The 16,227-nt window shown below is 35.6% G+C and overlaps 1 protein-coding gene across 6 annotated transcripts in view; it reads right to left on the minus strand.

The window, feature by feature from the left end:
* The window catches only part of ATRX (ATRX chromatin remodeler), a 293,130-nt gene that overhangs the window by 101,002 nt on the left and 175,901 nt on the right, over positions 1-16,227 (minus strand). For all 6 annotated transcript variants that reach the window (XM_047765775.1, XM_047765772.1, XM_047765770.1 and 3 more), the window contains 3 exons: positions 10,283-10,420; positions 8,389-8,564; positions 6,919-7,036 (listed from right to left, as the gene is read on the minus strand). In XM_047765775.1, coding sequence (XP_047621731.1) covers positions 6,919-7,036; positions 8,389-8,564; positions 10,283-10,420 — 432 coding nt within the window. The remainder of the gene's footprint in view (positions 1-6,918; positions 7,037-8,388; positions 8,565-10,282; positions 10,421-16,227) is intronic.

Consider the following 16,227-nt stretch of genomic DNA (forward strand, 5'->3'; position numbering starts at 1 on the left):
CAATGGATTACCTCTCAGCCATGAAAAAAGCATGACATAATGCCATTTGCAGCAACATGGATGGAACTAGAGACTCTCGTACTGAGTGAAATGAGTCAGAAAGAAAAAGGCAAATACCATATGATATCACTTGTAGCTGGAATCTAATATACAGCACAAACGAACATTTCCACAGAAAAGAATATCACAGACTTGGAAAATAGACTTGCAGCTGCCCAACGGGAGAGGGAGGGAGTGGGAGGGATTGGGAACTTGGGGTTATTAGATGCAACTTGGAATGGATTTACATGGAGATCCTGCTGAGTAGCATCGAGAACTATGTCTAGATAGTTATATTGCAACAGAACAAAGGGTGGGGAAAAAATATATACATGTAAGAGTAACTTGGTCCCCATGCTATACAGTGGGCAAAAAAATGTGAAAAAAAAAAAAGAGTATCTCATTGATATTAGCTATTTTACTACCACAATACATCCATGCAGGCCCTAATGCTAACTTTAAGCAAATGCCTTAGTTTAGTGCCCAAACATATGACATTATATATATCCAACTCTAAAACTCTTAGAGTCATACCACCTTCTAATTAGCCTCTCAGTCTAGAAATCTAACATTTAATAACTACCATCCTTGAACTATCGTGTAGAGACCACAAAAAGTAGTCAACATTCTCAGAAGTACACTTATTTCATTTGGGCAGAAAGCAGAAGAAACAAAAACAGAGTAAGTACCATAGAGCCCCTAGTTCATATTGTTAAAAAGTTCATCACTACCCAATTCCTATTAACAGTTTTAAAACCCTCAAACACAGACTGTAAGAGGGGTTTCAGACTAACAATATTTCAAGACCCCTGGCAGAAACAATTGTATATACTTTCCAGATTAATCAATTTTTACCCTAGACCTCCAAGAATTCCCACATATAATACTCTAACAGGTATTAGGAACCCGTGGTCACAAGTACTTAAAAACACACATGGAAACAAGGCAGTATGCCTGAAAACATAGAAACAAATGAGAGAGATGAACATAGATGTAAAAATCCTCAACAAAATACTAGCAAACTAAATCCACCAATACATTAAAAATCCTCAACAAAATACTAGCAAACTAAATCCACCAATACATTAAAAAGATCAAACACTATGGTCAAGTGGGATTTATCCGAGGAATGCAAGGATTTTTCGGTATCTGCAAAATAATCAGTATGATACATCACATTAACAAATTGAAGAATAAAAACCATTTGATCATCTCAATAGCTGGTGAAAAGGCTTTTGACAAAATATAACACCAATTTATGGGAAAAAAACCTCCAAAAAGCAGTCATAGAGGGAACCTAGCTCAACATAATAAAGGCCATATGAGATAAACACAAAGCTAACATCATTTTCAACAATGAAAAGCTGAAAGAATTCCTTCTGAGATCAGCAACAAGACAATTATGTCTGCTCTCACCACTACTCTTCAACATAGTTTTGGAAGTCTTAGCTACAGCAATCAGAGAAATAAAAGGAATCCAAATTGGAAAAGAAGCAGTAAAACCATCACTGTTTGTATATAACATGATACTATACATAGAGAATCCTAAAGATCCAACCAGAAAACTGTTAGAGCTCATCAATGAATTTGGCAAATCTGTAGGATATAAAATTAATACACGGAAATCTCCCATATTTCTATACACTAACAACAAAATATCAGAAAGCAAAATTAAGGAAAATAATCTCATTTATCACTGCATCAAAAAGAGTAAAATATCTAGGAAAAAAAATCTACTTAAGCAGGCAAAATATTAGTACTCTGAAAATTTTAAGATGCTGTTCAAAGAAAATAAAGATGACACAAACAGATGAAAAAAATATACCACGTTCTTGGATTGGAAGAATCAACATTGTCAAAATAACTATACTATCCAAGGCAATCTACAGATTCAATGCAATCCCTATCAAAATACTAGTATCATTTTTCACAGAACTAGAACAAAGTATTTTTAAATTTGTATGGAAACACAAAAGACACTAAATAGTCAAAGCAATCCTAAGGAAGAAAAATGGAACTGGAGGAATCAGTCTAACATCAAACTATATTACAAAGATATAGTCATCAAAACAGTACGGTACTGGCACAAAAACAGAAATATAGATCAGTGGAACAGCACAGAAAGCCTAGAAATAAATCCATGCACCTATGGACAACTAATCTATGATAAAGGAAAGAAGAATATACAATGGAAAAAAGTCTCAAGACTTTCCTTGTGGTGCAGTGGAAATAAATCTGACTAGTATCCATGAGCATGTGGGTTCATTCCCTAGTCTCACTCACTGGGTTGGGGATCTGGCATTGCCATGAGCTGTGGTATAGGTCGCAGATGTGGCCCGGATCCTGCATTGCTGTTGCTGTGGAGTAGGCCGGCAGCTACAGCTCTGATTCAACCCCTAGCCTGGGAACTTCCATATGCTGTGGGTGTGGCCCTAAAAAGCAAAGAAAGAAAAGAAAAGAAAAGAAAAGAAAAGAAAAGAAAAGAAAAGAAAAGAAAAGAAAAGAAAAGAAAAGAAAAGAAAAGAAAAGAAAGAAAGAAAAGAAAAGAAAGGAAAGGAAAGGAAAGGAAGGAAGGAAGGAAGGAAGGAAGGAAGGAAGGAAGGGAAGGAAGGAAGGAGGAAGGAACGGAGGAGGAAGGAAGGAAGGAAGGAGAAAGAAAAGAAATAAAGAAAAGAAAGAAAAGAAAGAAAGAAAGAAAGAAAGAAAGAAAGAAAGAAAGAAAGAAAGAAAGAAAGAAAGAAAGAAAAAGAAAAAAGTCTCTTCAATAACTGGTTCTGGAAAAAAATGGACAGTTACTTGTAAAAGAATGAAATCAGAACACTCCATGACACCATACACAAATATAAACTCAAAATAGATTAAAGACCTAAAGCTAAAACTGAATGGTATAAAACTCTAAGAGGAAAACATAGGCAGAACACTCTCTGACATACACTGCAGCAATATCTTTTCAGAACCACCTTCTAGAGCAATGAAAATTAAAAAAAGGAAAAACCCAAATGGAACCTAATTAAACTTAAAAGCTTTTGCACAGCAAAGGAAACCATCAACAAACAAAAAGAATGGGAGAAAATACTTGCAAAGGAAGCAACTGACAAGGGATTAACCCCTGTAACATACGAACTCATGCAGCTCAATATAAAAAAAATACAATCCTTAACATTCAGAAATCAGTTGCATTTCTTTTTTTTTTCTGTCTTTTTGCCTTTTCTAAGGCCGCTCCCACAGCATATGGAGATTCCCAGGCTAGGGGTTTAATGGGTGCCTTAGCCACCGGCCTACTCCAGAGCCACAGCAACGTGAGATCCGAGCCACGCCTATGACCTACACCACAGCTCATGGCAATGCAGGATCTTTAACCCACTGAACTAGGCCAGGGATCGAAGCCACAACCTCATGGTTCCTGGTCCGATTCCTTAACCACTGCACCACGACGGGAACTCCTCAGTTGCATTTCTGTATACTAAGACTGAAATATTAGAAAAGGAATATAAAAAAACAATACCTTTGAAAATTGCACCCCAAAAAACTAAATACCTAGGAATAAACCTAGCAAAGACAGTGAAAGACTTATACACTGAGAGCTATAAAATATTAATAGGAATTCCCACTGTGGCTCCGTGAGTTAAGAACCCAATATAGGAGTTCCCGTCATGGTGCAGTGGTTAATGAATCCGACTGGGAACCATGAGGTTGCGGGTTCAATCCCTGCCCTTGCTCAGTGGGTTAACGATCCAGCGTTGCCGTGAGCTGTGGTGTAGGTTGCAGACGCGGCTCAGATCCCGCATTGCTGTGGCTCTGGCATAGGCTGGTGTCTACAGCTCCGATTCGACCCCTAGCCTGGGAACCTCCATGTGCCTTGGGAGCGGCCCAAGAAATGGGAAAAAGACAAAAAAAAAAAAAAACAATATAGAGTCCATGAGGATTTGGGTTTGATCCCTAGCTCCGCTCAGTGGGTTAAGTATTCAACATTGCCACAAGCTGCTGCATATGCTGCAGATGCGGATCAGATCCAGCATTGCCAATGGCTGTGGCATAGGCCTGCAGCTGTGGATTTGACTCCTATCCAGGGAACTTCCATATGCCACAGGTGCAGCCCTAAAAAGAAAAAAAAAATTAATAGAGGAAATTTAAGAGGATTCATTTTTTATAAGTCGGGTTCTTAACCTGTTGAGCCACAAAGGGAACTCCAAAAGAGGATTCAAAGAAATGAGAAGATACCACATTCCTGGATTGGAAGAATTAATTATTAAAATAGCCATGCTACCTAATGCAATCTAAAGATTTAATGTGATCTCTACCACATTACCTGTGACATCTTTCACAGAACTGTAACGAATAACCCAAAAATCTGTAAGGAACCACAAGCAATCCTGAGGGAAAAAAATAAAGCAGGATGCATAACTCTCCCAGACTTCAGCCAACATTTCAAAGCTACAGTAATCAAGGCAGTGTGATATTGGTTAAAAAAAAAAAAAAAAAGACACATGGATCAAGGGAACACAAAAGAACCCATAAATAAACCCACAAACCTATGTCAATTAATCCTCAAGAAAGGAGGCAAGAATATAAAATGAGAAAAAGACAGTCTCTTCAGCAAGATGTGCTAGGAACACAGGACAGCTGCATGTAAACTAGAACACAACCTCACACTATACACAAAAATAAACTCAAAATGGCTTAAAGACTTCAACATAAGACATGATACCATAAAACTCCTAGAAGAGAACAAGGCAAAACATTCTCTGACAAAAGCCATACAAATACTTTTACTTGTTCAGTCTCCCAAGGAAATAGAAATAAAAACAAAAATAGGAGTTCCCGTCGTGGCGCAGTGGTTAACGAATTCGACTAGGAACCATGAGGTTGCGGGTTCGGTCCCTGCTCTTGCTCAGTGGGTTAACGATCCGGCGTTGCCGTGAGCTGTGGTGTAGGTTGCAGACGCGACTCGGATCCCGCGTTGCTGTGGCTCTGGCGTAGGCCGGTGGCTACAGCTCCAATTCAACCCCTAGCCTGGGAACCTCCATGTGCCGCGGGGGCGGCCCAAGAAATAGCAACAACAACAACAACAACAACAACAACAACAAAAAGACAAAAGACAAAAAAAAATAAAATAAAATAAAAAAAGGGGACCTAATCAAAGTACAAGTTTTTGCTCAGCAAAGGAAACTATAAAAAAAAAAAAAAAAGCAACAACAAAAAGACAACCTTTGGAATGGAGAAAATAGTTGCACATAATGCAATCAGCAAGCGCTTAATCTCAAAAATACAAAAACTCATACAACTCAACAACAACAAAAATACCCCACATGAGAAATAGGCAGAAGATCTAAATAGACATTTATCCAAAGAAAACATACGGATAGCCAGTAGGCACACGAAAAGACGCTCAACATCACTAATTATTAGAGAAAGGTAAATCAAAACTACAATGAAGTACCCCCTCATTTCTGTCAGAATGGTCATCATTAATAAGTCTACAAATAACAAATGCTGGAGAGGGTGTGGAGAAAAGGGAACCCTCCTACACTGGTGGTGGGAATGGAAATTGGTATAAACACTATGGAAAACAGTATGGAGGTTCCTCAAAAAAATAAAAATATGACTACAATATAATCCAGCAATCCCATTCCTGGGCATCTATCTGAAGAAAACCGTAATTTGAAAAGACACTGGCACCCCAATGTTCATAGCAGCACTATTTGCAATAGCAAAGACGTGAAAGCAACCCAAATGTCCACTGACAGAGGAATGGATAAAGAAGATGTGGTACATATATACAATGAAATATTACTCAGTGATAAAAAAGAACAAAATACTGTCATTTGCAGCAACATGGATGGATTTAGAGGTTATCATACTAAGTGAATTTAGACAGTAAAAGAAAACATCACATGATATCACTTCTATGTGGAATCTAAAAAAAAGGATACAAATGAAATTATTTGCAGAACAGAAACAGACTAACAGACTTTGAAAACAAATTTATGGTTACCAAAGATAGGCAGGGTGAGGGATGGACTGGGCATTTGGGATTGGCATATGTAGGCATACTATGCTATATGGAATGATTGGCCAAGGGGGATTTGCTGTATAGCACAGTGAATTCTACCCAAAACTGTGTGATAATCTATATGGGAAAAAGAATCTGAAAAAGAATGAGTATGTGTATATGTATAACTGAATCATTCTGTTGTACAGGAGAAATTATCACAACATTGTACATCAACTATACTTCAATAAAACTTTAAAAAATGAAAAAATATACTAGAATTTTACATATCTTATGGATTTATTTACATACATAATATTTCTGAAATAAAAGGTCTACAAATTATGGCATTATTGATATATGTTATATATGTTTTTTTCACCAGTTTGTTCATTTTATTTTTTGTCTTTTTAGGGCCACACCCATGGCATGTGGAGGTTCCCAGGCTAGGGGTCCAACTGGAGCTACAGCTGCCAGCCTTCACCACAGCCACTGCAACACGAGATCCGAGCCACATCTGCAACCTACACCAGAGCTCACGGCAACGCCAGATCCTTAACCCACTGAGCAAGGCCAGGGATCAAACCCACAACCTCATGGATGCAAGTCATGTTCATTAACCACTGAGCCATGTCACGAATGCCCCCTAAATTTTATTTTGAGAATATTCGTTTTTTAAATTAGAAATATTTTGTGAGTCTACAAAATAAGCATACCCATTTTATTCAAGTGCAAAACTGCAAAAGAACAACTGCCATGTTAAAATTAACAAGACAGCATTCTTCAGAAAAAGAATTTTTTAAGGAGAATCAGTAAATAAATAGAATCAATCAATAAATAAATAGATCATAAATAAATAAAATCAATAAACTATATGAATTTGTTACCTGTTAAGTGATCTAAGTAGTACTGATAGAGTTTGCACTGAATAGGAGTCATTCTCACAGCTAACACATATTCATGTTTTGGAGGCAAGAATTTTGTTAATGCAGTATAATCTTTCCTCTGTAATAAATACGAAAGAGAATGAAAATTAGTTAACTTAAATATACAACAGAAAATAACTGCTCTGAGAATCATCATTGCTTGCAAATAAAAAATACAAATAAATAAATAGGTACCACATATACATAAGAAAACATTTACTTAAATATATTTACCCTCTTTAATCACACAATGATCCCATATAACTGCAGTTAATGTATCTCATGTGACTATACAATATGACACACTGGCAAAAAGATACTGCAACACACCAGGCAGGTTTTAAATTGAAGTGGCCATATTGCCAAGTGAGAAATTTAGGTTTTCAAATGGTCTCCTCTATATGGAAAAAAAAAAAAAGTGGAGAGGGGATATAGTATGTAGCAATAGCAAAAAGACTTGTTTTAATCATATGGTAAAAGTGACGAATCAAAGTCTGATGCAGTCTGAGTTATCCTTTAGGTAAGATATGCCAACATACCAGAGGATAACAGGTAACTTCAGGGGGGAATGTTTGCTCAACTGAGAAAACAAGCTGTGTATAGGTATTCTTGAAACCATTTAATATAAGAATAGGAAAGAAAGAACACTAATATGCTAGATACAAATGGCTACCTAAACCAGAAAAACACTGCCTAGGTAGTAGCAGCAATATAGAATGGAGTACTTGCTAGTACCTGTGGCTAACCTGAACAAACAGGATGGATGATTTTAACTTACATAATGGTAGTATACTTAGCAAAAGGATAGCATATCTCATTTGTTACGTGTTTTTTTAGGTACCACTAGTATCTAGTCTTAAGAAAAAGTGCAGAACTGAGGTCTATTTGCTGCTTGGCCAGTCACTATATACTTATCTACTGGTTAACAAAAACTTACTAAAGCATGTAAATATTATTAACACATTTAGGTTACTGTATGTACTTGAAATTAATAAAACTGTTGATTGAGGATTACATTAAAATGGCTTCTCTCACAATTCATAATTGTCTTTCCTACAACCATCTCAAACAAGTGAGGTTTGGAACACTATACCATAGAATTAGAGTGATCAGAGAAATTTCTTAATCATAATAGGTGTGTTCCTATTACATACTCGCTATCTTAAGGATAAGGAAATGTAAATATTAACATATTAACACAGGAAACTACATACTTGGAAAATGAATTAATCAATTATGTTCTAAACATCTCATTGGAATTTTTTTAAGTTCAATGTTGCTTAAACTTAGGAAGAGTGTGCAAGGAGATTTAACTGTAAAACTATACACTGAAAAAAGGAGAAAGACAACACAAAATCATTAGTTTAAATTCAGAAAACACTGCAATATAACAAAGTAGCAATATCTTTTTATTATGGAATGTACTTATACCTGAACACATCCAGCTAACATCTCATAGAGAATGTGAGCACGTTTTTTCATTACTCTTACATCTACCATAGTAGAATCTGCACATTGGCCATTTTGGATTGGATTTATAAATCGATTCCTGAACTCCTTAATGGATCCAAGCAAATTTTCTTTGATAAAGTTAACCATGCAATGATCTAAGAGAAAAGATATTAGTTCATTAACAACAGTAATGGCTAAAAGAACTGAGAAAAATTCTCTGATAAAATGCTCATGTCAAAAAGGCATGGCATGGAAGTATTAGAATTAAGCTACAAAGAAAGAACACCAAACTGAGTGTAGACTAAACACTGGTTATAAGTTTGACCTAGAACTGGATTACCTAAACCAGGTGAAAAATACAAATAAAATTCATCCCTAAATTCCAGACATGAACGTTTAAAAAAGCACCTAAGAACACTTTATTCTAATTCACTATTCTTTACAGCAGATATGGAGTATAAAACAAGTGCTCTGGAGTTCTCCTTGTGGCTCAGCAGTAACAAACCTGACTAGTACCCATGAGTATGGGGCTTCAATCCCTGGTCCCACTCAGTGGGTTAAGGATTCAGTGTTGCCATGAGCTGTGGTATAGGTTGCAGATGCAGCTTGGATCTGGTATTGCTGTGGCTGTGGTGCAGGCTGGCAGCTGCAGCTCTGATTTGACCCCTAGTCTGAGAACTTCCATATGCTATGGGTGCGTGCCTAAAAAAAAAAAAAAAAAAGTGCTCTATACGTCTAACCATGATTTTATGGTCAGCAAGAGTGTCTCATGGGAAAAAAAAAACCACAGGTACTGAAACAAAATAATAAAATCAAATAATACACTACTGTATCAAATTTTATGCTAATTGATTTATTTCCAGAAGTCTTTAATAGTTATCTGTTGCCCTATACTATACAAGTCCACAATGTGAAACAGGGCAATACTCTATACATGGCAAAAGAAAAAAGGGAAACTAGAAGGTAAAATATCCATACATATTATAGATAATATAAATAAAGTGAAACAAAAAGCTTAAATTAACTATTACAAATAATTTAAAAGTTATTATAAATACACTAAAGGACAGAAATAACATAAAATAACAAAAAGCTACTAGAACAGTTTACAATGGGAAATTTCAATTTGTTATTTGCCAAATAACTCATGTCCCCTCTTTTTTTTTTTATTTTTTGGCCAACCCGTGGCATACAGAGCTCCTGGGCCAGGGATCAGATCTGAGATGCAGTTGTGCCATAGTTGTGACCTATGCTGCAGCTGTGGTAACACCTGACCCTTTAACCCACTGCGTAAGACTAGGGATCGAACCTGTGTCCTGGCATTGCAGAGACGCCATCTATCCCACTGCACCACAGTGAAAACTCTTTTAGTGTCACCACACACATACGAAAATGAGGGAAATTCACAAGTCACTTCCTAGGTTCCCATCATCTATCCTCAGCCTCAGCAAACTGTATCCTCACATCGATTCAACACACCTCTCCTGCTCCAATCTCCACCTTCCTAAATTTCTTATCAGTACTTCTCCCAAAACTGGATATATTTTGTTTAAGTATTTCCTAGTCACAAATGCATTTGTATTTTGAAAGCAATCATTAAGTCTTCTGATACTTTTCATATATTTCATATTCTTTATTTTGAATTTGAATACTCAAAATGGCACCGTGGTATATCATTCATATTTATAAAACATTCCACTTGAAATAAATGGTATTCTTCAACAATACACTAAGATGGACGTATGTAGATCATGGTCAGAGACTATACTTGAATAAACAGAAGAGAGGCAGGTGACAAAGTGGCAAAAATATATCTGAGTATATACTGCTACAGAGCCAATACTCTATAGCATGACTACAGATATTGACTTACACTCAATTAGGTTATTTTGAAGTGGTGTTCCTGTTAAAATAATCCTCCTCCTTGATCGTATAGAATTCATAGCTTTTGAAACAGCAGATGCTTCATTTTTTAGAATATGGCCTTCATCACAAACAACAAAGTCAGGGCCTAGAAAAAAACATTTCATTAACGCATAATAAAACTAAAAATGGAATCCATTTAAGCAAAGTTAATCCTTTTACAGTGCTGCTCTTGTGGGAAGATAAAATAACATCCTAAGAATAGTTATATTTTGGAGTTCCCATCGTGGCTTAGCAGTTAGCGAACCAAACAAGCATCCCTGGCCTCGCTCAGTGGGTTAAGGATCCAGCGTTGCCATGAGCTGTGGTGTAGGTCACAGATGCAGCTCCAATCCCACCCAGGTTGCTGTGGCTGTGGTGTAGGCCGGCGGCTAAAGCTCCGAGCCTGGGAACCTCCATATGCCACAGATGCAGCCCTAAAAAGACAAAAAGACAAAAAAAAAAAAAAAGAATAGTTATATTTTATCTGCTGTTTTATTGGGTTAATGTGGTACTAATTAGTATTAATTTTATCCCAACTGCAGTGTATTAAAGTACTACTATAGATGATACTTAAGGTCCTCTGAGTGAGGGTACAAAAATAAGTGAATAGAAATAATCATAAAGATAAAAAGATCCCAACAGATTTGGGGTAGTTGAAAAAAATAAATATCATTTATTACTGAAAAACAGTATGTAAAGACACATTTCAGCACTAATGTATCAAGTTAAAACTATCTGCTAAGAATACAAGCAATTTATATACACATGAAAAGACAAATTTAAAAAGTTACATTTTAAGAAATAATAATATAAATCACAACTGACCAAACAGAATTACCCATTTGACTTATTCCAATTAACTAATACTCATTGCTGAGGAAAAATTAAACTGATAAAGGACAGCTAAACTAATTTTTACATGGGTATGGGGGTTGGGAAGAACACTTTCCAAACTATAAAAGATCTCACAGCTGAGAGTCACTCCTTCAAAAGTGACTCTCATTGAAATACCCTTATGTATTCTTTGCTAAAGTATCCTATAAATACAATTGGCTTTCTGGTTAACATATACACAAATTAAATACTGATTTAAACAACAGCAGTTGTTAAATTATCCCCTGTATGTTAGGCATTTGAGAAAATACATCTTCTACACAATTGCAAAAGTAACTGCTTCAGTAGGATTGATGATCAAATAACACAATTTTTATTCAGTATTCAGGTAGGGCTGCATAAATAAGATATATTTTTAAATAACTAATCTACTTTCTAAAAACTAAAATCTGTATCTTGCTCTGTCTGTAAAGACTATATATTATTTATTTTGAATCCTAAAAAGTTTCCTAAAAAGAAAAATTATCTTTTACACAAGCAATTTAAATGATTTCTGACATCTAATAGTGTTCACAAGTGTGGTGAAGCAGGTACTCTCATATAATCTAAATTAGTATCAGATATTTTGGAAGACAAATTTACAGCATCTATTAAAATGTAAATTTTGTGTTCCCTTGACGCAAATTTCAATTTCTGGGAATGTATCCTCAAGAAATACTTCCACAAGTACCCTAAGATACATAAAATACTCTCTGAAGCACTGTTTGTTACAGTAGAAAATTGGAAACAACTTGAAAGCTTTGTCATAGGGAGTTAATAAAACTATGCTATAATGGAATGCTGCAGAAATTGATGATGTAGATTTCCATGTACTTAACCTTGAAAGATATACCAAATACCCTATTTATATTATTAAACAAAAAGAAGTGAATTGCAGAATCTATATTATGATCCCATATTTAAATAACCTACTCAAACAGGTTGATTTTTATCTATGTATACATATACGTAGTGAAGTAAATGATTAATTCTGATCCAAGAAAATTTTAGTCTTTGCCTCCAACTCTATGAAGGTAACAACTATAAACTCTTGAAACATACTACCTGACAAAAATTTGTTTACCTGAATGGCTTAGAAAATACCAGACAGTCTATGCTAATAATTTGATGTAGGGCGAGGAAAAAGCAGTTTTGGGTTATTTGGCATCTTCTCAACCTCTGGAGGGGCTAGAGACTAAGATCATCCACATGAGTGGTCAACCATGTCTATGTAACCAAGTCCAAATTCTAGACACCAAGTCTGGGATTAGTGTGCCTGGTTGGGAATATTCTATGTGTACTATTACACATCACATCTGGGAGAAGTATGTGCTGTCTGCACAATTCCACTAATAGATTGGGCTTGGAACTCTGCTGGGCCCTGCCTTATGTGCCTTTTCCTGTTGCTGATTTTAATTTGTATCCATTCACTGTAATAAACTATAACCATGAGTATAATAGCTTTTTTGAATTCTGTGAGTCATAGTGAATTACTGGACCTGAAGGTGGCCTTGGGAACTAGCAAACATTGCAATATAAAATACATGCTTGAAAAAAAAATATGACTTTAAAATGGGCAGAGGATCTCAACAGACATTTTTCCAAAAATGATATACAAATGACCAACAGGTACATAAAAAGCACCTCAACATCCCTAATCATTAAGAAAATGCAAATTAAAACCATAATGAGATATCACCTCACACCTGTCAGAATGGCCATTATTTTTTAAAAAATGAGATAACAAGTGCTGGTAAGGAAATGGAGAGAAGAGAACCCTTGTGTACTGCTGGTGAGAATATAAATTGGTACAGCCACTATGGAAAATAATAGGGAGGTTCCTCAAAAAACTAAATATATAACTACCACAGAGTTCCCATTATGGCTAAGTGGTAATGAACCCAACACATATCTACGAGGATACAGATTTGATCCCTGGCCTTGCTCAGTGGGTTAAGGATCTGGCATTGCCTTGAGCGGCTCAGATCTGGTATTGCTGTGGCTGTGGCATAAGCCTTCAGCTGTAGCTCCAGTTGGACCCCTACCCTGGGAATTTCCCTATGCTGTGGGTGCGGCCCAAAAAGGAAAAAGAAAAAGAAAAAAAGAACTACCACATGATCCAGCATTTCCACTCCTGGATATATAACTGGAAAAGCTGAAAACAATAACTTTAAAAGATATATGCACCCCAATGTTCATAGTAGCACTATTTATAACAGCCAAGATACAGAAGAAAACAAAGTGTCAACAGATGAATGGATAAAGAAAATGTGATACACAGACACAAAGACACACACACACAGAGAAGACTACTACTCAGCTATAAAAAAGAATGAAATTCTGCCATTTACAGCAACATGGAAGGACCTAGAGAATATTATGCTTAGTGAAATAAGTCAGAGAAAGATAAATGCTATATGATATCACTTATATGTGGAATCTAAAAAACAAAAATGAATGTACATAACAGAACAGAAAAAGATTCACAGGTACAAAAACAAATAATGGTTACCAGTGGGGAAAGTAGGGGGGAGGGGCAAGATAGAGGTATAAGATTAAAAGATACAAACTACCATGTATAAAGAAGATAAGCAACAAAGGATATATTTATTGTATAGCACAAGGAATTATAGCTATTATAATAATTTTAGTATAGTTTGTAAAAATTCTGAATCACTATGCTGTAACCTGAAACTAATATGATATTGTAAATGAACTATAACCTTAATTTAAAACAATTAAACTCTACATTACAAAGAATAAACTTTAATGTATGCAAATAACAAAGGAACTGACCTAAGTGAAATTAGAAAATGTTTGGAGGGAGTTCCCATCGTGGCACAGTGGTTAACGAATCTGACTAGGAACCATGAGGTTGCGGGTTCAGTCCCTGCCCTTGCTCAGTGGGTTGACGATCTGGCGTTGCTGTGAGCTGTGGTGTAGGTTGCAGAGGCGGCTCAGATCCCGCGTTGCTGTGGCTCTGGCGTAGGCCAGCGGCTACAGTTCCAATTCGACCCCTAGCCTGGGAACCTCCATATGCCTCGGGAGAGGCCCAAGAAATAGCAAAAAGACAAAAAAAAGAAAGAAAATGTTTGGAAATCATAAAGCTATATTATTGCATCTGGAGTGGATAAGCAATGAGATCCTGCTGTACAGCATAGGGAACTATATCTAGTTACTTGTTATGGAACATGATGGAGGATGTGAGAAAAAGAATATATATATGTATGACTGGGTCACTCTGCTGTATGGAAGAAACTGACAGAACAATGTAAATCAACTATAATGGAAAAAATAAAAATCATTAAAAAAAGAAATTATAAAGCTATAGACAAAAGCAATCATAAGCACTATACTCTAGTTGGTAAATTTGCTTCTAGAGGGTAAAGTTGACAATTCTGAAACTATTTTACATATATGAAGAGACTGGACAAATAAGTAAATGGATAGTGGATTGTTGGAGCCAAGATTCTCACTGTTGAAAAAGCAAGTAACAGAATAACAAAAAAGACTAAAATGAACCCTATGATACTGAATTAAAGTCAAACACATTATGAAACCATGTATGCTTATGAACAGATGGATAGATTTGTGTGTATACTTGGATTTGTACACATATCACCTAGTTATGTCTGCTGAGAGAACCTAGAAAGCAATGACACTACAATAGCAACAAACACAACCAGCATCCAGATCTTGGTTCCTAAACACAATTTTTCAGTGAAAGGAACCATGCATGGCTCCTTGTTGAAATGGCTGATTCTGGGGCAAGGACAATGTAACATGATCTTAGAGCATCTTATAGTACCAGAAAGTAATGAAGTACTCAAAAAACTCAAAAGGATTATATATCAAAGGGATAAAAGAACAAAATTTAAGAGCTCCCAATGGCCAAAATGGAACAATTTGAACAAAATAAGTAACAGTGTTAGTTCTAACATATAAACTAGTAATAGATGACTAGTATATACCGATATAAATCAATGATTGATTAAATAAACAAGTAAGAAGGAACAAATATTTCGTAAAGAAAAATTCTAAATTTAAGTGTAGATACTGCCCACTATAAGAGATGGAGCTTAATCTCTGGTCTCTCCCCACTTGGATTGGCTAAATGTAGTGACTGGCTGCCAAAGAATAGACAGGTGAAAATAGTAACTCTACAGCAAAGAAACATGGCAAACACTACCTTAACCAAGTGATAAATGTTAATATCACTAGTGATGTATGTATGTGGATCTAATTTACCTGATTTAATGTTAGAAGAAGGGTACTATACCTCTGGTATATTATTTCGAAAATTTATAACCCCAGTTTAATCCTAAGAAAAACAACAAAGACTACCGAACATCCTACAGGCTACTTGAACATTACTCCTCAAGACTGACAAGATAACAGAAAGTAAGAGAAAGATTAAGAAACTGTCATAAACCAGAGGAAACTGTGGACACATGACAAAGCAATGTGATACTACATGGGATCCTAGAACAGAAAATGGACAGTAATATTAAAAAAGTAAAATTCAAATACAGTTTGGAGCTTAGTTAACGATCTAACAATTTCTTACTTTTGACAAATCTACCATGGCAATAAGATGAATGGTAGTGGATTTGAGTGTAGGGTAAATGGTAGCTTTCTTTACTATCATTTCAATTTTTTGATAAACAAAAAAAGCACTCCAAAATATGTTTTTCTACACGTCACTAAATGGTACATGGAAATAACAAATGTTACTCTTCATGTTATAAGCTTTAATTTCTAATTATTTCCTCATGAACAAATCACATTATGCATCTGAAAATTGTTTTAAACTGTTCTAAAGAAACCTGTGAAAAACATGCTACATTATTCACCAGCTTACAGTTCTCCAACAGCAAAACAACCACAGGACTATCAGACAATTATTTTAATCATAAGAAATGATAATTATTTAGGCCTTAACATTTATAAGGCCAGTTACTTTGGTACATGTTAATTACATCATTATCTTTTAAAAAAAGAGAGAAAGGGATACAAATTTTCACTTATAAGATTGATAAG

This window comes from Phacochoerus africanus, chromosome X, assembly GCF_016906955.1.
Source record: "Phacochoerus africanus isolate WHEZ1 chromosome X, ROS_Pafr_v1, whole genome shotgun sequence".
Classification (NCBI taxonomy): Eukaryota; Metazoa; Chordata; class Mammalia; order Artiodactyla; family Suidae; genus Phacochoerus; species Phacochoerus africanus.